This window comes from Trachurus trachurus (genome assembly GCF_905171665.1).
Source record: "Trachurus trachurus genome assembly, chromosome: 2".
Lineage (NCBI taxonomy): Eukaryota > Metazoa > Chordata > Actinopteri > Carangiformes > Carangidae > Trachurus > Trachurus trachurus.
Genome location: NC_139914.1, coordinates 7,264,353 through 7,287,133, shown reverse-complemented (window position 1 = coordinate 7,287,133; position 22,781 = coordinate 7,264,353). Strand labels below are relative to the sequence as shown.

The 22,781-nt window shown below is 43.7% G+C and overlaps 2 protein-coding genes across 2 annotated transcripts; both read left to right on the top strand.

Annotated features, from left to right (window-relative positions):
• The first annotated feature begins 1,030 nt into the window (after window positions 1-1,030).
• On the top strand, window positions 1,031-12,707 carry LOC310996415 (ras-related protein Rap-2a-like). The gene is made up of 2 exons (XM_083985797.1): window positions 1,031-1,746; window positions 11,590-12,707. Exons 1-2 carry the CDS (start codon window positions 1,433-1,435, stop codon window positions 11,825-11,827), a joined length of 552 nt encoding a protein of 183 aa, XP_083841923.1. The 5' UTR covers window positions 1,031-1,432; the 3' UTR covers window positions 11,828-12,707.
• Window positions 12,708-13,666: 959 nt separating this feature from the next.
• On the top strand, window positions 13,667-20,540 carry mrpl39 (mitochondrial ribosomal protein L39). Its single transcript, XM_083990753.1, has 10 exons — window positions 13,667-13,843; window positions 14,932-15,138; window positions 15,236-15,375; window positions 15,551-15,650; window positions 15,946-16,013; window positions 16,149-16,261; window positions 16,884-16,949; window positions 17,067-17,220; window positions 17,703-17,750; window positions 20,386-20,540. Exons 1-10 carry the CDS (start codon window positions 13,807-13,809, stop codon window positions 20,461-20,463), a joined length of 1,011 nt encoding a protein of 336 aa, XP_083846879.1. The 5' UTR covers window positions 13,667-13,806; the 3' UTR covers window positions 20,464-20,540.
• Window positions 20,541-22,781: the final 2,241 nt, after the last annotated feature.

Here is a 22,781-nt window from a genome sequence, read left to right as displayed (position 1 = left end):
TTTATAAAGTCAAAAAAATGTATGAGGAGTCATTAATACCACAGTCTTAATAATGCCTATCAATTTGCGTAATATAGGTGCAACAGCTATTTCCTTTAAGTCACTATATTGATTACTATTTCCTTATTTCCAAACAGCTGCAGAGTCTAGTCCAGTGCAGGCAGTCAGTGGATGCAGTGTTCCCATACTTGACTACAGTGCTGAAGAAGTTCAGAGCAGGTTTGCAGACACACAGTCGCATAAAAATGGAAGACGACTAATTTAAAAACCCTGAAAGTAGCAGGAAAAAATTTAAAACCCACACGCTCAAAACAAACACCCTGCATTTGTATTGTTTTATTTTCCCACATGTCTTTGCAGTAGTAGAAACCTGACAAAGACAGTCTTTCCCTCCAGACAGGGTCAAGATGCTACACTGCAGGTGAGCAGTCTGTCACACAAAGGCGTGTTGCAACTACACAGACAGGAACGACCTTGCTGATGTGCAGAAGCGGGAGACTTGTCTGGAGCATCGAATAGGTGCCTAACCAAGTTCCCATGGCAACCGTGAGGACTATCTTCCCTGAAAAAAAAAATGACATCATCATCAGATCATCACAGCTAAGGGAACAAATAATTGCCATTGTTGCTCCTTGGTTGAGAGGTTAACTGTCTAGTTTCATGCAGCAAAGTTGTATTCTAACTCCGGCTACTTCGTCTGCTGGGAGCGTGCACGTGAGTCAGGCAATTTGTTTGTTTTTTTATTTGGTGCAAATGTGTTATTGTGTTGTTGTTGCACAAGTTTTCTAAGCTATTTCCTGCATGATTTCCAATTATCAGTTTTTATATGGTCACGAGTTTCTCGAGTCATAAGATCGGGACGATTCTCTTTGTCACAAACAGGCCTGTCCCCTCCCTCTCCTCCCTCCGCTGTGGCACCAATCGCCTCTCATACATTCCAGGAAATAGTAACATCCAGTGGATGCACCGATTCCAGAGGCGTGGATTCCCAGCACTGTTGTCTGCTCCGGGATAAATAGGCTCTTTGCCTTTAAGTCTACTGTACCCCACTGTGCACAGAAATGTAGTGCTAGCCTTCTGTTTTGTCGGCACATAAGAAGATGTGCCGTCTAGTTGTTTCTAATAATAGCCTCTCTTATTTTTACCACACCGACGCCTTATTGCATTATGGATGCCTCTGGAATGGTGTCCCTTCAAGATAGCGTGGGAATATTCCAGTAGAGGCTGTGGCCGTGCATCTCAGGGCTAAATGCTCCAGCATCATCTCACTCTGCCCGCCTTTAACTGCAAGAGCATCTCATTTACCGGAGGCTGTGGCTGTGACATGCCTGTAGCCTGAGTCCCAGCTCCGGTGCACGGGGGGATGCGTTTGTTTCATCCGCAGCTGAAGACTTTATTCTCTGCATGCCGGGTTTAACTCCGCGGGAGCGCTATGCGGGAGTATAAGGTGGTGGTGCTGGGCAGCGGCGGGGTGGGGAAGTCCGCGCTCACGGTCCAGTTCGTCACCGGCACGTTCATAGAGAAGTACGACCCGACCATTGAAGATTTCTACAGGAAGGAGATCGAGGTGGACTCCTCTCCGTCGGTGCTGGAGATCCTCGACACAGCCGGCACCGAGCAGTTCGCCTCAATGAGGGACCTTTACATCAGGAACGGCCAAGGCTTCATCCTGGTCTACAGTCTGGTCAATCAGCAAAGTTTTCAGGACATCAAGCCCATGAGAGACCAGATCATCAGGGTCAAAAGGTGAGAGACTGTCCCCCCTCCTTATTGGATAAAGCACAATTCTTGTCTAAGTAGCCTATGCTCATATGCAGTATGGATAGGGATATGATTTAGGCCCCTCAGGCAGCCACATCCTTAAGGCAACACACACCCTTCAAGTTGGTTGTGATGGTCCTAGATGAGGTTAAATCACCCTAACAGTTGTTTAGTGTGGAATAAAAGTGTGAATAAAGCCGCCTAGTTTTGCCGGAGTGCCCCCAGGAGCCTCCGGAGGGCCCCTAAAAGTCCACAAAGCATCGAAAACAGACTAGATTCATCTGATCTCACACACACTCACTCACGTCCTCTTCGCATCTCCCTCCTCTTCTTCGATTCCTCCCTCCAGTGTTTTCGTGCGAAGCTGCAGCCAGCTCATGTGTTCTTCATAAGAGTCCAGCTGCGGCTCACCTGTCATACATCAGCCCATGTCTGGGTTTGATATTCTCCCTTTCTCTCGCAGATGACTAACCGTGGATGGCTTTGATCAGCTCCATCCATTACTCAACAAATCCACTGAGCTCATCTCATGGCTGGGAGGAAGAGAAAGAGAGAATAGGAAGGAAAGCTGTGATCTTTTCCTTACTGTTTGTTTTTAGCCTGAAGCCTTCTTTCATTTGTTCAGTCACACTGACTGTGAGGCCCTGACCACAGCCTCCAAGTTAATCATCTTTTAGTCAACTGATAGTTTACTGGGAAAAATATGATTAAATCAGACAACTGAGAAAAGGCTGAACCTCAGAAATCACACTCATGCCTGTGATTTATGTTGCAGCTATGATGGTACATTTCAGTTTTACGTAATCACATTAAAGATGAAAACATGGCAGAGGTTTTATAAGATGTCACTGATCACTGAGCACTCAGAGCGTCCCCCGGTTTGAGTCATGCAGGGGATCCTTGCTGCACGTCATCGCTTGTTTCACTCATTTTCTGGCTCCTCTCTTTCAGGAAATGAGTCAGCTTTCAGAATAAAAGCTAAATTTTAGAAATAAAGTTCAATTTAAGAGTCAAAGAGGACATTTGAGGACATTAAGCATCTTATTTTTCTATGTTATGATTTCTCCCTGTTGTTTCTTCTAGGCGCCACCATTGGGGACATTATATAGGACCCTTATAGATGTATATAGACACTATAAAAGTACATTTTTCAATATTACACAACAAGGCAGTGCCATATTTATTTACCTAGCTGCATATTGTGTAATAATAATTTATAATTTAATCGGTATAGTTTGGTGCAGTGCTTTTCAGCTCCATCTCCCGGAGTGATGCAAACACTCCCGTGGTGCAGACGTCACGGGCCGGGGTGGACGCAGCAGCGCGTCACAGCTGACGAGGCACAGCGGGGGACCAAAATGCATGAGGGAACTCCGTAGAAATGAATAATATAATGACGGATAAAACCGTGTTCTGTCGCCTCTAGCCAGCCGCCACCCAAAGCAGCTGCCTCCACTGCACCAACCACCACTTTCCTCAAGTGTATATCTATAAATTATTCACACTTTTATTTCACACTGCTCTGCGTTTGAAGTAGGGATTGTTACTGTATGTGCAAACCTGCCACTACAAAACATAAAGCCAGAATATCATTCAAAGATTGATAACAATACAAGTGTACAGATGTTGGATTAGAATTATTAGTAATATCCATAAATAATCGTAACCAGCAGACAGTATATCCTTAGAAATAATCTGATTTATCCTAACAGATACACTACATGTTTAATTGTTCACACTTCATACACTCTTCTGAGACACTCACCTCATATTTCAGTTTAAAAGCACTTGAAATGGCTCTAATTTCTCTCAGGGCATTCACTTGAACCTCAAATTTAACACTTCCTCTGACAATTTGACTCTTTTCACTGCTTTAATTTGAACATTCACACTTGAATTAACACTTCACCTTCTTCATTGGTTGTGTGAAGTGAAACAACATTTTTCTTTCACCTTTAACTGTCCTTGTCGTTGCCTGTGCTGCACATTATCATAACCTCAAACTTGTGCAGTGCACACATTGTTTGCAAAATAATCCTACCACCAGTTTATTTAAGGACAGCAACAATAGGCTCTGTTGGTCATTTAAACACACACATGCCTAAGTCACAGGGCGTCCATCTTTAATAAAACAAACAATGCAATCACCTCCTGGTCCCCATTAGCTGCCTCCAGGAGATCAGCCTCCCTCCTCCCAAACTTCTTGCTGATCCAGCAGCAGCAGCAGCAGCAGCAGCAGCATGAACCACAAAGAGATATAGCATGTGCCCACTCACTGTAACTTAATGGGATTGTGTTGGGTTGGAAGCCAAGAAGACATCAGGCCTCCATTAGGGAGTCATATAAACCAGAATGCTTATGCAGGGCTCTCAGTGGGGGAAGCATGGGAAAGAAGTGAGATGCTATATGTTACAATGCGGTGCAGGTGGCGTGAGGCCACGGTCTCCTGCTGAGACGGGCTATTCCAGCTGTGCATAACTCCACACATCAGCTCCATCAGGTTCCAGACATGAGGAATTGTGGGAATTGTGTTCATTCTTTCATTCTTCTTGTCAGCAGTTAGATGGGAGGTGAGTTTAGCCAGTTAGCAAAGGGTTAGTTCAACATTTTGGCAAATTCACCTATCACCATAATCCCTATAGCAGTAGCTTCATTACATATTCATTCGAACACAATGGAGGTGAATTATACAGGTCCCCTGTTCCTCATCAGACTCATCAAATACACAATCCAACAACTCTTAAACACTCTTGTGGAGAAGTTGTGACCTGCACATTCACCACGCTATGAAATAATCATGTATAATACAACACATGAAGCAAATACTCAGAACTACTTTGCATTTGCCTCGAAAACAGCTCTATCTCGTAATATTACATGATTATCTCATAGCGTGGTGAATGTGCAGGTCACAACTTGTCCACCAGAGCGTTTTGGAGTTGTTGGATTGTGTATTTGATGAGTTTTGAGGGACAGAGGCCCTGTACCGTTCACATCCATTGTGTTCGCTGAGCAGCTTGTGTCTCTGCCCCGCTTACTGTATCTCAAATCCACATGCACTGATAATTAAAGGTAATGAACCTACTGCTATGACTATAGGGATTATGGCAACAGGCGAATTTGCTGAAATGTGGAACTATCCCTTTAACTTTTGCTTTTTGTTAGCTTCTTGTAGACAATGTGTGTTAAAATAGACAATCTCTGACATATTCTACTCTCCATAATCCAGCACCTCACAAACGAACCATATACACCCGGTGCCAGTTGCTATCAGTGAACACAACATCAGGGTGTTGCCCAATAATCTTCTCGCTTGCCTGCAAACGTTTATAGCTCTGTCGGCCCCCCCAGGAGCCGGGGGGGCGTCTGTTCAAAGCACTGGAGCTAGCTGCGTTTTCACGCTGCACTGATGCTGTGTCTAATAGCAGGAGGTGAGCATCACGCACAGCTGGGTGGGAATAGGGTGGAAAGACCAAAACTACATTTCCCAGGGGGCACTTTGGTTTAGGTACAAAGCAACTTCCTGACCTCAGGCTTTTAGTGTTTGTCCTCAGGAAGGAGCGAGCTGCAGGCCTGCTAGGCTGAAAATGTGAGCTAAGACGCGCCACTGGTAAAGTGCTTAATGTATTTACTGCACTTATGCTTTCATAAGTGTTTTAACCATACACCAGCATTCATCACTCTCAGTGCTCGAGAGATGCACAGTAGGTCTTCAAAGTGAAGTCATGTTTACTTGCAAAGGCTGAGCATGACACAGAGCATGTTACAAGTGGTTCAACTGAAATCCAATAAATGTATCACGACAAAAAAAAAAAGCAAAGGTCAGAGGAAAGTTAGAAAAATAAGCAATTTCTGATTGTCGCTGTTAGTCATATCGTGATTTATTTATCCAAATTATTTTGTGTCCTCTCAGGAGGAAAATGACTTTGCTTTGATCTGAATCTGGGATTTCCCACATTTACTGTAGATGAGTATCACTTTTCAGTTCCCACATCCCGGGGGAACGTTTAACGCGTGACAACATCAGTATGAAATGCCATTTGTCATAACAGGAAGTTGACTTAAGGAGTGAAATGACTCTGCGCAAGTCTACTTAATGTTGTTGGTGTTGTTGTTGTAGCCTGTTTCCAGCCTTCTGCTCATAGAGATGTGGAAACACAGGTCACATTCACACACATGGGCATTTAAGAGTCACTTATTGACCACATATGTATGGTTTTGGACTGTGAAAGGAAGAACCTGTAGAGAACACAGACAGAAACTCCACCCAGAAAGACCCAATGTCCTGTGTTTGAACTCAGAGAAGCGACAGTGCTAAAGAAATCTAAAAAAAAAAGAGAGAATTTTGACCATTAATAACATTTACGTTCCCTTGTGATCTCATGTTAAAACCAAAACAAAAACTCCTCTGTTTATTTCTCACAGTGGATTCTTGCATTCGTTTAACTGCTCGGAGCAGCAGGAATAAAACTAATGAGGACGTAACTCCCAGACCCCCCCTATACGGTGTTTGCATCTGAACTAAAGCAAACGAGATCATGCAGAGGAACCATAAAAGAAGAAAATGAAGCTTGGGGTTTCATCATTAAAAAAAAAAAAGGACTCTAAAGACCTTTTCCATCTGCTTTGCAGGCCTTTGCTTTGTCTGTTTATCACAGGAATGTTTGTGGTTTGTTATTTTGTTTCCTCGCCTTTTCTTTTTTTTTCCCGTCATGTCGCTGGGAAACATTGGTTATAGAGGCTTTGTTCCACCCTTTGGGAGTCAAGCAACGGCGTGGGCGCTATACTGTAGTGTAGGTTGTGTGATCTTTTTTTTTTTTTTTTTTTTTTGTCCGGTCGTACGAGCAGATACATGTGTCGAGCTGTGTCGCACGGCGTATAGCTGCTCCAACTGCTAATTAACAGCAGATGCAAAGGGGGGAAAGGGTTGGGGGGCTTCATGCTGGAGATGCCTGACTGTTCTTTTGTAATTTGTATGTGTTTGTGGGGCTCGTGAAAATAGGTAAGTGAAGTCACTGTAGCTATTTAGCACAGCGGGGAGCATTAATGAGGCTGCAGTACCCCGAGGATAAGTGGAAAATGTAGAGGCCATCTTTATTTGTGAGTTATAAACACTGCCTCTTTGTGTGTGGGAGGATTTGTGTTGTGTGTGTCTGTGTGTGTGTGTGTGTGTGTTTTTTCCCCAACAGCTGGAGTAACACCCCGCAGAGGGAAATGACAGGCAGTAACTAGTTGCAGTGCGTTCTGAAGGTCAAATGCATCACGAGGATGCAGCGTTTTGACCTGTGGATTCAGATGATAGAGCTCAGTAATTTGCAGTATCACCCCCCTTCTTTCTTTCCGACCTCAGAAGTCCCCACAGGTTTTAAATATCCATATCTCTGTTTAATTTCCTAAGCCGTCTGCCACCTGCTGTTGTCTGTTCCCTTGAATCCACTGCGACATCTCTCCCTCCGCGCTTCCAGAACAAGAAGAAAGCAGCGTTTTTCATACAGCTGGCAGCTTCAGCCAAGCAATTCAAACACTTTCCAAGTGTGCTGATAATTCCCATAGTGCACGGCTGCCAGCTCTGGTGCTGGACCAATAACACGTTAGAAATGTTTGTAATTTTCCCCTGTTTTATATTCATACAGAATGTGCAGTAAAAACACTCCAGGCAGAGAATAAACACTGGCAGCCAATAGCCACAACAGCCATGAGGACACTTTTTACTGTATTGGTGGAGAAGTCAACACGTTTCATCAGACCATTTACTTTAAGTAAGAGGTCCACCATGTAAACATACTAAATTTCAAGATGTCTTACAATATTAGCACAATGTTTGTGCTTAAAGCTGCAGTTTTAACCACTTGGGGGACTTATCGCATACTGAATAGTTACCTTATTTATTCATCTGGTAAATGTGAAGCAGTATTAACATTTATCTGGAGTCCAGTTAACCAGTTAACGCACGCCCGTACCGCCCACGGTACGGCACCAGAAGGTGGCGCTAGCATCAATTACTCCCGAACATTTTTAACAGCAGCCCTTAAGCATATATATTCATGTTATACATTGTTAGAAAGCTTAGATCGCCCCGATCAATTCAAGACCACCCACGATTTTTTTGGTTGCTCACAGCCCTAACAGGATTAGCAGTTAGGTCGGCTAGCCGCTAAGCTAACGTATGATGCGTACATACCTTTCAAATCTTCCCTTTATCCACAGCTGATCTACAGCGACCATCTTGTGACACAAGACCGTTTGTACAGCTTGCCAAGTACCCATGCTTGTGAAATATGAAATCCGTTTCCTTCTAACCGAAGTATTTTCCTCAATATGTCCATGTGTTTAGTCCAATGCGTAACGTAATACACGCGGAATAAAACAAAAACCGGCCCCGTTACCGCATTTTACGAGTTGCACGGCGATCTGTGATTACATGTGACTGAATGTTTACATCCGTGAGGTCTTCCTGCTTCAAACGACACCACTCAGTAGCCAATCGGTGGCGAGGATGGGCCGGGACATGTCTCGAAAGCCAATGAGGACACGTGACGATGAGACTGACAACGTGACTTTGATTGACAGCTGCTTGAGCCAATAGAAATTGTCCGTGAAATGAAGCCGATAACCTTTTAGCCAATAGTCTGAGGTTTTCAACGGTGTATGACACTACGCCATCACGTTTGGTTGCTGATAAACAAACCCCCGTGTATCCGACGTGCGCGCCACCCGCTCCGCCGCATAGAAATACACAATGCAGATAGGCGTATAGTTCTATAATCCACTGCTTTTAGGGGTGCGCCCTCTACTGCGCGCCAGGAGTTTAGCGGTTGTATTTTTTTTGTTTCTTTTGGTCTTTTGACTTGAAATTTGGACTGCAGGAAGCCAAGACCTGTGGCTGTGGCCTAATTGTGTCTATAGCCTGCTGAGAGGTCCCTGAATGTCTGTACCCATGTCATTCTATAGGCAAACCTATGGGCGGGGAAACAATTTAATCATTCTAACCTTTGCCATTTTTTGTCAGTAAAGTCACAGAATCAAAAAAACACCTTAACAGTAATCCTGAGAGTGTTACCTTTACAATGATACCAGGCACATCTCTGAATCTTAAACTATGTGGGATCTGTGCTGCTCACAACTTGGGCATGGCGTTATGGCAAAAAACATGAAAAATAGGGGCGTGCATTAAGAGGTTAAAGCCCTGCTTCTGGTCTCTTGCTCTACAGGTGCTACATATTCGACTTTTTTCTTTTTATAACTTGGTGCAGCTCTGTTTTGTTGGAAGCAGCAGCTTGGTTTAGTTTCAAAAATCACTTGGAGATGTGGCTTTGTCCCATTTATATACCGAGCAGCATAGTCATTTGTTCAATTGTTAATGTGAAATCTTTATAGTGCAGCTTTAAAGTTTCAAAAGAAAAGCATTTATTATAAAAGATAGCATCTGTCAGTGTTATAGAATATAGAAAAGGAAATACTATTAGAAATAACAGTACATCCACTGACAAATAACTGCAAGATCCACAGTTCAACTTTTATCCAGGTGATAAATAAAAGGTGCAAGTCATTAGCATAGGACATAATTAGCATAAGAGTTATAATATAGGTTGATATTGTTCTGTTTAACCCCAGTCACTGACTTGACTGACATATTAAATCATGATATCAGCCTGTAAATCCCTGTGGGACAGCTTTTTCATGCTGTGTGGAGCAGTTTCAGTTTCTCCTCATCTGTTGAGGAGGGAGCGGTAGTTTGATGCTGCGACAGACAATCTCTATACAAACTCCCACCCCGCCCCTAGAGACACTGGCTCTCCCTGTGTCTTTGTAGTTATATATAGAGTTTATCCTGCAAGGCTGTCAGATTGAATTTGTCTGCATGGTGCTCTCCTTGTTCACACTTCACACCCCCCAGACTCCAGCTTTCCAAACACAGGCACCAGGCGAGATGCTTGTCCTGCTGAGGTCAGCTGCTGTTTTGTACCAACGTATGTATGTGTGTGTATGCGTGTGTGTGTGTGTGTGTGTTGTGCAGTGAAGTGGCCGTGGGGGGAAAATGTCAAGCTGCCGGGAAGTCTCTGGTATTTAAGCCTTTGTGGGCAAGTTTTCGCAGCTTGACAGTCTGAAAGCAGGTTTGTCCGCCAATTAGGGCAGAAACTGTTGACATGATTATGAAATATTTGCATTTTTTAGGGAGAAGTTTCTGTGTGGTGGTCGAACTCAGCACCCTTAAAGCTCCTACAGTCCCTCAAGGACACTCCAACAGGTCCAGCCGGTGCTTCACACCAGGAGGACCGCTGTAGGACGCTCTCATGCTTGCACTCTTCTCCACACTGCTGCTCCCTCCCCGGCTCTCTGGCCCTCTTTAGCACAGTGAGACGTTTGCCAGGTCTTTTCCTCGCCTCAGCTCTTCTCCCAGCTGAGCGGCGTGGCAACGGGCCACCAATTTGTAGATAAGAGTCCATTTCTCAATAGCACCATCGGATCAATAAGTCAGGCTCTGAATGCACTTAGGGATGACTGATGGCGGAGGCTATTAGGTGGTGTGTGCCATTACCTGTTGTGAGAATATACACCCCCGGTAATTGACATTCTGTAGGTCTTTAATAAGAGGAAACATGACAGGCCTCCAACTGGAAAAGAAATGTATGGATTTACTATGCTATAATACACAAGTAACTGTTGCTACAGCTGCTTATTTATTTAGTTAAGGATGTGCTTTAATCTTATGAAGCATCTTTAGCTTTTTATTGGTTGTACTTCTGACCAGCTGTTGAATTTAAGTCCAATATTCACTTTCCTTTTAGCTCAGTATTTTGTCTCCACCACCTCCTTAGAATGAAATCTGGTATATCATCACTGCTAAATGCTCCACCAACGCTGAAAATGATGCTACGGATGCTATAGAAACTGCAATTTGATCTGTTATAATAGAAATATTGATTGCAGATCCTTTAAGATTTCACTCAGCTTCAAGTTAGCAGATATAATCACAAAAACACCAACTAAGAGGAGTGGGGTTTCTTCTCTGGTGCAGATCCAAAGACATCTGCCATTTGAATTGCATGTGTCCACTCCATGTCAACTAATGCACTTTATAGTTTAAAATATGGGAGAACACAAGAGCCAAATCTAAATATGAAGTCCAAAATAGTTGCTTCCAAGGTTCGAGGCCGATGTTCATGTCCTCCCATGTGAGAGCAGCACATTAGCTTTATTCAATTATTCAATAACCTGTTCCATTACTCTCCCCCAGCCTGGTTTCCTTGTATTGATGGCTCATAGGGAGGAGGACTGGGATCGTCAGTCACACGCTGGGGAAGAAGGCTTTTGATCCGTTGAGACATGTTTAGTGCATGATGGAAGTGATGCGAAGTGGAGAGATAATGATTTTTTAAACAAGAATTGGAGGACAAAACACGATGCCGACGCATGCATCCAGGAATAACCAGTTTCACAGTGTTCAAAAGAAGCAGCCATTATTTTTTTATTTATTTGTTTTGTGCAATGACAGTTTTTGTAATGGGGCCGCCTACTGGTATTAGACACATGGGGAGTGATGGAGGCCTCCTGGGAAGCTGGAACTGAATGTGGTGTTTATCCCTCTCTCCACTCACTCCATTGTGTATTGTTCAAAAGCCTTATTGTTTCAGCATCTAACAAATGCAGTATGTAGGCCAACAATGCACATGCACGCATTCACTGTCACCGAGTCCCTCCCTCTGGTTGGTATCAGGAAGTTCCTGTCGCCTCGGCCCTGAACGCATCACGTCACGAGGAGGAGGCAGCAAGTGCAGATGTGCAGTGCTCTGATTTGACTTTGGCTTTTTTTTTTTTTACTTCCAGGTACCAGCAGGTGCCAGTGGTGCTGGTGGGCAACAAGGTGGACCTGGAGGAGGAGAGGGAGGTGTCCCCCAGCGAGGGCCAGGCGCTGGCCGAGGACTGGGGCTGCCCCTTCATGGAGACGTCGGCCAAGAGCAAGACCATGGTGGATGAGCTTTTTGCAGAGATCGTGAGGCAGATGGACTTCTGCCCTCTGCCGGACCGGAGAGAGACCTGCTGCCCCGCCTGCAGCATACAGTAGCAGCCAACCAGGCGCTGGTGTGAGGGCGAGGAGAGGAGGGGAGGGAGGGGGGGTTGATGGATGGGAGGAGAGTAGAAAGTAGGATTGGAATTAATTCATGTTAGATAGATCGAAGAGGGAAGGATTTAAAGCAAACATCCACTCTTGCTTTCACTATTTCTCTTTTCTGCATCGAAGCCTTTGAATCGGTTAAGAAGCATTCTGGGAAATGTAGGAAATCATGTAGCAGAAGCAGACAATGCCAGTAAAGGGAGATTTCCCAGGAGAGGAAGAGGGGAAAGAAACAACAACACTTGACCTCCCACATACAACACCATCCTCCTGATTAAAAAGATTCAGTTTCAGGGGGGTTCCCAAACGCAGCACGGTGCCAAGACCATCTTAAAAGCCATTGATAAAGCAGATCATAGTGCTAAATGCTTTTGGGAAACCAGCCATGGGTCTAAGCAGGGACGGCAGTGTGCTCAGCAGTTTTATTGGCTCGTTTCCTTCTGCTTGTGTTTTTCTTTTTTCTTTTCTTTTTTTGCACTTTGGGGACTTTTTGACAGTGCAAGACCAGTCACCGCGTTTCTGAAGGGATGTCACCACTGTGAAGGAGTTGTACTGGACGTGAACTAAACAGCAGGCCCGCCTAACTACGAATGAATGAACATGATGAACGAATGTCTTTAAAAAAAAAGAAAAAGAAAAGGAAAACTGCACCTTTGGGGAAATTCATTCAGAAAATCCCAAATGTTGACATACTGTGGATGATGTGTGCATGAAGTTGTACTGTTACACTGACATTGAGTACAATCAATTTCACCCAAAGAGACAGCATCAATCAATCAATCAATCAGTCAGTCAACCAATCAGTCAATCAATCAGTCATTTAAATGTACAATGGACAATTGTCTTTACACCTTACAGATGATACAAATGCCTTGTTACATTGTATGAAGTGAACATCAGTGTCAGTGTGTAGTTCATTTATCTTAAATCACATCAGACATGTTAGTGGTTCAATGTCAGAAACACTTATTTTCAACAAAAATAAATCTTTATGCACAAACTTGTCGTGCTCATTTATTATTGTACACTCATTTGATGCCACATGGGAAATAAACTCCTCATATTTGCTATAATTTGAACATTTTAAATGCCACAATTAGCTCTCTCATTCGCTCCAACCTCCACAGGTCATGAGGTTTTGTTCTCATTGTGAAAATGGCTTTTCAGCTTCGCTCTTCAGCAGCGATCTGGCTCCATCACAGCCTGCGTCGAGATGATTTATTATGTTTTGGTGCTGCGGCTGTGTTCCCTTGCCCCGGTGTCCTGCTGCTCCTGTTTCTGCCATTAGTGCCAACACTTAACTGCTGATTCTGGTCCTGAAAAACCCAACATGCATTTGTCAAATTGTGAGTGCCATTAGAGTCCATTACAGGATGAAGCTGAGGATATGTGAGACTTCAGAGCCAAGATAATAACTTTGGATTTAGCAAGAGCAACAGTCTTTCAACGCTTATGAATGAGGAGTGAGGTAATTCAGAAATAAATTGTGGTTAGATGGCATACATATCAAATTTGTGTCTCCAGCACCATCAAATACGTATTATACAGAGATGTATAATGTTGTTAGGAGGTGCCTTGATGAAAAATATTATTTATACATTATTATTATTATTTTTCTCTGTAGAATACATTATTACAGGACCATCTTTACATAAGCCCAGCTGAAACGACGTGTAACAGCGACACCTGCTGTCATAAACCAGAACTGCAGCTCGTTTTGCTGGTCACGCCGCGGAACTGTGTGTGTGTGGAGCCTCTGAAGAAAAGTTCCCCCCCGGACTTAAATACGCGCTGCACACGAAGCAGGCATGGCGTCCTTCAGCCACTGGAAATATTAACAGACGTTTATTAATTTGTGTGTAATTTCTGTCCACGTTTTTTGTGTGTTTATTATTTGTTGTTACGTGGCTGTAGAAATATTTGTCCCCATGGCGACCAGGACCGCGTGTCAACTTCTGCAGCGGCGTAAGTAACCGTTACCCGACGTCAATCGGTTAGCATTAGCATGTGAGCTAGTGACGTTGTAATGACAGCTTGTACTGAATAGGCTACTTATGTGAAACCTGTGCTTGTGTAAAGACCTTGTCAAAGCATATTTCGCAGCGCATATACTGACTTTAAAGAGGAGGAAAATGTACGTATGTAGTGGATAAACGCTTATCATTTTAGTGCCAGATTTAAGCCCTAACCTTAGCTGCTACTAAATCACATCAGGTCAGGTGACTTTGTTAATAGGTAGATTTGTTTTGCAGTACGAGGGCATCATCATTTAAAAAGACAAAAAAGAAAAGGACATTTAAACAACATAGGACAAAGACATGGATAGAAATCATGTTCACTGATTGTGGCTGAAAATCAGAAAATACATGCTCCATAAAAAGTTAAAAACAAACTAGATAAAAAAAAATAAAAAAAGATAAATAAGATAAGTTAAAATACATAAATGATGAGCTAAACCTCAGTAAAATGTGTTTTTGTGATCAAATTTTTATTTATTTTTATTTTATATATATTTTTTATTAGAAAATGTAAACATACAAAAAGAGAAGAACAAGAGAAAAGAACTGGTCTATGTACATATTAAAAAAATAGAGGACAAGATATATATTCACATACAGCATATACATGTGCATATACACACATAAATGAAATCGAAACTAAAATAATAATACAATAAAATAAAATAAAAAATATAATAAAGTCAAGTTAAAATGTTAAAGGGCATACAGTATGTTGACATGTAGGAGATAACAGAAGTTATATATCCTTATTGCAGTCCTTAGTATGAGCCTAGATGTATTAGAAGAACTATAATAATAGTATACTACAATCAAAGTAGTCTATGATATCATATCATATGTAATAATGCACAATAATGTATATGAAATATATTAAAATACTATACTTACTATAATTCATCCATGGTCTCACTCTCAATTTAAAAAACACAGGAGCCGTAACACTTCTCATACTTCAAGTTCAAGTCATAAGCTGATCAATTTTAAGCATAAGTTTGTTTCATTGTCTTACTTTGGCTCCTCCCCTTTCCAAAGGTTATGCGTCTGCTGCGGCGGCGGTGCGTCCATCACCCGCCGAGGTCCGCGGCCAGCGTAACGCCGTCTTCTCCAGAGAGCAGGCGAGGCAGCGGGCCCTGTACCCTCGCATCGAGAAGATAGAGGTGTCCATGCAGGGCCCGGGCCTGGACGGCACGCTGCTCGTCATGAACAAAGGGATGTCCACGCCGCTGAGCTGCGCCAGGCGTGAGTGAGGGATCGACCCTGAGTCTTTCACCTTGACTGCAACCATTTGTAAAATGTCGTTATTCGTTATTATTTCAACTCCCTCGTGTTTCCTCAGACTTGACGGAGCATCATGTGACCAGCGCGGCTCTGGCCCTGGTAGACGGAGCACTCTGGCCTGTCCACCGGCCCCTCACCCACTCCTGCTCACTTACTCTGCTCACATTTAAAGACAGTGACCCAACACTGGTCAATCAGGTAATTTACTTTGCTTTTTTACTATAAATTATGACATATTTTCGAGGTTTAATCTTGTTATTTACATCTAAATCATCTTGTTATCCATCTGATTTGTCCTGTGGTGTAGAAATCAGTGACTGGACATCGTGAATGTCTTAATTTGGTCACTATGTCTATGTCTCCTGTGTCCCAGGCCTACTGGCGTTCCTGCGCTGCCTTGCTGGGTCAGGTGTTGGAGACTGCGTTCAAAGACGACTACGCTGTGGAGCTGCTCAGCATACCAGAGGTGCCAGGTAGAGCAGCTCCTCTTCATCAGAGAGCAGTAATGATAATAAATCAGCTGGAGTCCTCTGCTACGCTGCCAGGACGGACTTTAGACAGGATTAAAAGACTCATAGATGATGTGTTTGGTCTTGGCTTGTTCTCAGACTAAGTGGAATTTTATGAAGAACAGATAGGATTGTTGTTTTTATGTGTGAATGGACATGAATTGATCATTTTGATTTAAAATAATAAGGGATATTTATAAAAGTGATATAAAAGAGATTATAGTTTTCAGTTTCTGCTTCTCCATCTGTTTCCCCACAGTCACCTCGGGAGCCTTCTGCTGTGATGTGGCTCTCGACCCTCAGCTGGATTCATGGACTCCCTCCGATGTGAGTGCGAGCTTGTTCCCTCTTGTTCTGTATTGAACAGTCAGACATGAAGGATGTCTGTTTTCCTTTGGCTGGGGCGTGAGCTGTGTTTTAAGTTGAGTTTGTAAATTAAAAAGACTGTTTTTCTCTCTCCAGGATTCGTTGCGCTCTCTGACCCGAGGGGCCCAGCAGCTGATCCACCAGGACCTGGTCTGGGAGCCTCTGGAGGTGTTGCCCTCTGTGGCATTGGAGGCCTTCTCACACAGCAGGTAAAATGACTCCCACCGCCCGTTCCACTAGCGCTACTCGGCTCGACTCGACTTGACTGAAAAAACAAAACAGGGAATAAATTAGCTCTATAAAATGATTATTTATAAAAGAAAAATAGATATTTATATAACTGTACACCTTATCTATACAGCTTTTCCACTAGGGATAGCACCCAGTACCTGCTGCTTTTTTTTTCTCTTTTTTTTGGAAACAACCGACTGCCAGCCACTGATTGGCCAGAGTGTCATCAGTGGAAGAGTCGCGAGCCTGGCGTCCGACACGAGAATCAAACGCACTATTTTTAAAAACACACGGGCAGCAGCGCCCACTGATCTGTACTGAGACTGTTGTGATTCTTTCTCACGCCGGGTTAAGTGGCTGCTGTTTAGAAAACCACACTGTGGTCCGAAAAACAGAGAGCGAGACGATGGGACTGCAGTAACCGTGCTATGACGACCCCGCCCACGGTGAGTCATGTAGTGGAAAAGGTCCTAAACAGAGTCGAGTCGAGGTGTAACCGTGCAGTGGAAAAGGGCCATTAGTCCTATTTAAAACCTCTTTCATCCTTTGTGCTGGCTCCAAACCTCAGAGCTTCTGACTTTGTTCCTTTGATTCCCCCAGGCACAAAAAGGAGGAGGTGGAGCAGAAGGCAGCACAGAGTCCTAAAGGCACAGTGATGCTCTACAGGTGACAGGACTGGCAGTCATTTAACTCTGCCTACACATTCTTGTCCATCTAAAGAAATGCACAATGTTTTGTGTGTATGTGTATTTCATCTCCTACATCCTCATACCTTCTCTGTAGATGTGGAGAGCATGTTTTGCTGAGTGGGGGCCCTCTGGTGGCCAGGACGGGCCTGTGCTCCCAGTACGAGGTGACGGCCATCCACAGCCTGGACCAGGGGCCCTGGGGCCTCCAGCGCCGAGCTCAGGGCCTCTCGCTGCCTCTGCAGCTGCAGGTATGGACATGTGTGTGTGGAAAATGATGATATCACAAACCTTTAATACACAGAGCATCTCTCACAAGGTTGAACCAAGGGGTTTTTTGTCTTAAATAAAGTTTTTTTTATACCTACGTAGCAGAAGGAATGTTAGTTGTGTTTTCAAATCATGACTAATGCTGCCTTATGAGTGAAACTGTTTTCACTCTAACCTACTTAAAAATAATTTAATATGTATGTTGGAGTTTTATTGGATCAGGGACCTAGTTTAGACCTCGATCTCCGCAACAAGAAAAAACAAATCAGTTTATTTCCCAAACAAAAAAGGCTTCTCTATCAGTCTGTGATGGTTTCCCCTAGAGACCGTTATTTTTATCTATTAATGCTTGTCCTTTTTTTTTTTAAATTGTGCTTAAGTGTAAGATGCATCTGCAAAAATCCTGCACCGGTGCCTACATGTGCCTGCGAGTCACGTTTTTGTCTTTCCCCCGTCTCTGCAGGCTCACCACACGGTCTGGAGGAAGCTGAGGCAGCGGGCAGAGGAACTGGTGAGAACAACAAATACCTCAGTATCTCATTCAGCAGCAGTGACATCAAAGCTGGAGCTCTGAGGCCAGCTCACAGAGGGAGGCCTGTTAGTGTTTTGGGGCATCGGTCTGGTCTAGATGCTGGAGACTCGTCCAAACGACTTGTCTGTTGCGCGCGCTGCCAAACCCGCTCCCTGGCCGCAGCCGCCACTTCCGATTCTTACAGTATCCAGAGGTTAAAATTTAACACGGCTATTTTTATTGCCTCGCGTTTATGCGCTGGCTCAATCCGCCGTAGCGTTCAGGGAAAAAAAAAAAACTGGTTCCATCATCTCCATCGTCACGAAGGACAAAGCGCCGTTTTCTGAACTCCACATCAAAGACACAGACTCTAACTGGAGATCCAAGGGAGGAGTATTTTTAACTCTCTCCAGGTTCAAGGCGTCTCATTCTCGCTGTTGTGCGTCGCGACACTCAGATTGATGCGCAGCTGAATCCGTTCTGTCTGAGCATAACTGAGTTTGACTCCATCTCTAAAGCAGAAGCATAAATTCTTCAAATTCAAACTAGGCCTCGAGTTAATTTTGGATGGAGCCATCTAGGCGAAATATATTTTGCTGCAGCCTTTTCTGGCGTTCTCTCTGCATCCCTGATTGCGTAATGAAAAAAAAAAAAAAAAGAGATGTACTCATTAATAGACACACTTGCTTTGGCAGCCGATGACATACTGCGCTCTGTGGCCTACATTTTATTTTCAGAGATTTGGTTATCTGGGGAATTGAAACAGCACTTTATTGAAGACAAAAGTGTGAACGTCAGAGTTGGACCGACATGAGAAGTGTAGAATATCGTTCTGGGGTTTTTACAAGCAGCAGGATTAGCATGCAGAGCTGCTGCAGAGGCGGCTGGACATCGGTTTTTTCCGGTATGAGAGAGGACACTGTTCCATATCATCATCCTAAGTATGACGTGAACAGAGGACAAACGTCTCGTCCTCTTCGTCCCGTGTGTTTACGGAGCGCCGCCGTGAATCAGGAGATGTAGAAGTTGCGTGAAGGTCGTTTTATACAGCATAGTGTTTTTTAGTACATGGAGGCAAACTAAGCCAAACACACACACACACACTGTCCCTCAGCAGCACACACACACTGGCAGGGACAGATCATTAAAACCCACATGAATGTTTTCTCTCTTTCTATAAAACCACAAGACACCGGCTTGTTTTTTCTCATGTGCGCTCTCTCTCTTTCATGTGGCAAAAAACAAAACCGTGAGAGAGGATGAGCTGCAACACACACTCACATCTACAGTGTTCATTAGAACTTCCTTACGCCGCAAAGTGTGACTCCGCTTTATTATAACTAGAGTGAAAATATGTCGAGATCCATTGTTGAACTCCCCTAGAATCTGTTAGGGACTTGGACAGACTCTGCTTTCGTACAGTGCACCGTGGACGTGGAAGTAATTAACGACAGAAACTTCACTTGGAAACGCTGCCTTGATACCAGGTATTCACACTGCACTGAAATATAATTACACCCACACTTTACAGGGTAATTCTGAAGTATGTGGTGTATGAGTTGGCAACTTTTCTTTTTCAAGTGCACAATTAAAGTTAGTTCATTGATATATAAGTGTGTTTAATGCTCATGTTTTCATGTCATTGTGTTCAAATCTCTTTGGTCAAGTGTGATAACAAACCCCAAGAGTGAGTCTGTCTTAAATCAGAACACCCAGTGGAGAGACGGGTTTATACCGGATTATTCTGCTCTTATTTTCATAGTTTTCATAGCTTTTGATGATTCAACTGAAAATAATTACCATGTTTCTACAACAAAGTCTAACTGGGAGGGAAACAGCCGATCAGACGGCTGGTAAACAAACCCACAGTTCAGTCAGATTATGGAAAACCACTTAATTTGGAAAATAAGTGTGAAATTCAGCACTTCCAAAATGTTAGTGAACCAGAAAAACTGTGCCGAAGTCAGCGTGTCCACTCAGTTAAAGCTGAACCACGTAGCCAGTGTGTGAAATGTCGTAATTGACCAGTTAACCAATTGAAATCAACACAGATAATTTGCATTAATGGGGTTTCAAAGGTGATAAATGTCACATTGCTGTTGATTAACATTGGATTTTATATAATGTGTGTTTGGATCCAAGGGGGTCGGCCTCCTCTACAGTTTCCTTTCAACACAGCAGCTTTTTTATGAGACACTTTTAGTTGGGCTTTCTATTTTTAAAGCCGTGTCGTCGTTGTTGTTGTTGTTTTTTGAAGTGCGTTAAATTGTAAAGCTCAGAGGTTTGTGTTGTGTTTGGTGCGCCACCGCCTCTATGCGCCACCGCACAAGAAGAAGCAGGTTTGTGAGAGCAGCGAGGCGTGGGCGAGCATGTTTTTGAGCCGGCTGCAGGCGGTAGGGAAGCATGTCCCCCGTCTGCCTCCAGCTGGCGCTCGCACACGGCCGCCCGCCCACACTGCAAACAGATTCAAACCCAATATCTCCCTGTGGGGCGCATCGTGCCCCCACACCCTCCGACATCTCTGAGTCCTTTTAAAGAGCGGTAACAGAGACGTGGCTTCAAAGCAAAGGCAGAAAACAGAGGACATGATAATTAATAATATAACGATTTATTTTTTATTTTTATTTTTCCATAGGTGGAGGTGCCAAGATCTGAAGAAGTGGCTCCACCTGCTCCCTCCATATCCAACCAGCCAGAAAACACCTCTGTGTAACCTTCCATGACATGTATCTGATCTGTATCTGTATTATTTGTTTCAATAAATGTGTAAAAAATAGAATAAAAGAAAGAAAGAAAGAAAGAAACCACTTCCTGTTTTCCTTTTTTCAAAATAGCCGCAACCTTTGACCCTGTTGTCGTACAAAAACCTCATCTTTCCTGTGTGGAGAGGTTTTAGCGCTCCCAGGGGGGCTGCCCAGGTTTATTACTGTTGAGCTGATAGTGGGCGTGAAGGGGTGAGCGAGAAAATGGAAATGTGGGACGTGTGTTTGTCTGTGTCAGCAGTTTACTCAACAAAAAAAGCAATCCATGCGTGTGCGCCTGTGTATGTGTGTGTGTGTGTGTGTGTGTTTTGGCTGAAGGTCAGGCAGCCCCGCAGCTGTTTAGTCCATCACTCGTCAAACAGGTGGCTCTCAATCCTCAGAGTGTGTTCAGGGGGCAAGTGTGAGAAAGTGTGAGCAAGCCCGAGGATTCCTGCTTTCCTTTTTCTGCTTTTCTCCCAGGATTCCCGGCGCTTTGACCCGTCGGTCGGAGACGAGTCGACACGCTGTGGTTTTCTGCCACACAGACCACTCGTCCCTGCTGCTGTACATCCTTACTGTGTCGACATGCTGTAAAATAATTAAGTAATGAGATGCTCTATATAGAAGAATCCTTTTTCCCAGTTTATAATGGTTCAATAGTTAATGTGCACTGACTTAATAAACATTATAGAGATGACACCTTACACTTTTTTCCATTTTCTCACACTTTATATAAATAAAAGGCACAAGTCTTCTCTGCTACATGATAAAAAACACACAGTAAGTGTTTGTATGGAGACTGTGGTGCTGTCAGGTTTTAGTTGACCTCCTCTGTGTGACGGTCTGGAGATAGCAGGTGCTTTCAGACGATCCATATCACACTTAAAAGAGGATAAACAACAAGGACGAAGGTTTAGCTTCAAAACACGTGTCTATAAAACACCGGGACATTAATTCAGCAAATGTTTGAGCTCATTCCTCCTCACTGAGACTTTAGGAAGTGGAGTTATTCTTTTAACTATTAATAAATCATGATCTTTAATTGACTTTAGCTTTAAGACGACTTGTTTGTAAGTGGTCCCCATAGTTTTGAGATGTAGGCCGCCATTTGTGTGACTGTACAGGTGGCTGCGGACAGCTGCTAATGTTTAATGACAAAGAAAACTGAGCAGCTCCCACAGACTCTAACTCCTCTCCCCTCCCCCGTGTGTGTGTGTGTGTGTGTGTTGCAGATCAGTGTTTGACATCCGAGCCTTGGCCCCCTCTGTGTCTTTTGGACTGATACAAGAAGTGAGAGACAGGTACAAACATTAAACACACATGTTTGTTTAGAAGTTGAGATGGTCTGAGGAGCAGCGATGTGCTGATTCTCCACCGTGGAGAACTTTTCTCCTGGTTTTTTAATCGACGAGTGGAGATTAAACAAACCCTCAGGGCAGGAAAGTCTCAGCCTCTGTGCAGCTGTTGCTCCCACTCAAGCATCCTAGCAGTAGCACCACCCCCCACTCCCACCCCGACACACACACACAAAATGTGAGACACACCCAAGCGCATATGCCTCGGCCTTACACCCCCAGCACCAATTGAGATGTTTGAGTCTCTGCCCTGAATTTCTGGCCGTGTAGCGCTGAAGAGGTGTTTAGGAATGACTGCTCCGCCTGCGACGCCGCTGCTCAAACATGATTAAATTTGAATAGCTACTAAAACACTGTGGAATAATGCATTCGTAGAAATGAATTTATAATGTCTCTCTGTTCTCAATTTATGCAGCAGAGCCGGCGCGGTACAAGACAGAGAGCGTGTTCACCCCCACAGCTCCCCTCGGCTTGTTTCATACAGTAAACGTGTTTGACACAGGTTCAGATACAGTGTTAATGTTCTTCACATAACTCCTGCTGTGATTTGGTGCTGGATAAATAACAGTGGACTTGATTTAATCAATAGGAATTGACCGGGGAGTCATTGATCTGCAGGGTTTAGGTTAATGAAACAGTTGTTGGTGTGTTTTCTCTCCTCATCATCATCTCTGTGCAGGAATAGCACAACGATTAGTTTGATATTTATGACTGAATCAGTGCTGAGTTTCCCATTTGAGATGCGTTTCTCACAGATTACTGTATCGAACAGGCAAAACACGAGATCCTTCCTGTGCAAATGGATCTAGCTGCAGCAACATTTTAAAGATGACTCTGTGGAGTTTTGGCATCAAGAGTAGGAGTCATTAAAAGAAAGAAAAAAACCCATAAGCCAGAGCCGAGCATCCCCACCCTGAGTGGATGGATCTGCACCT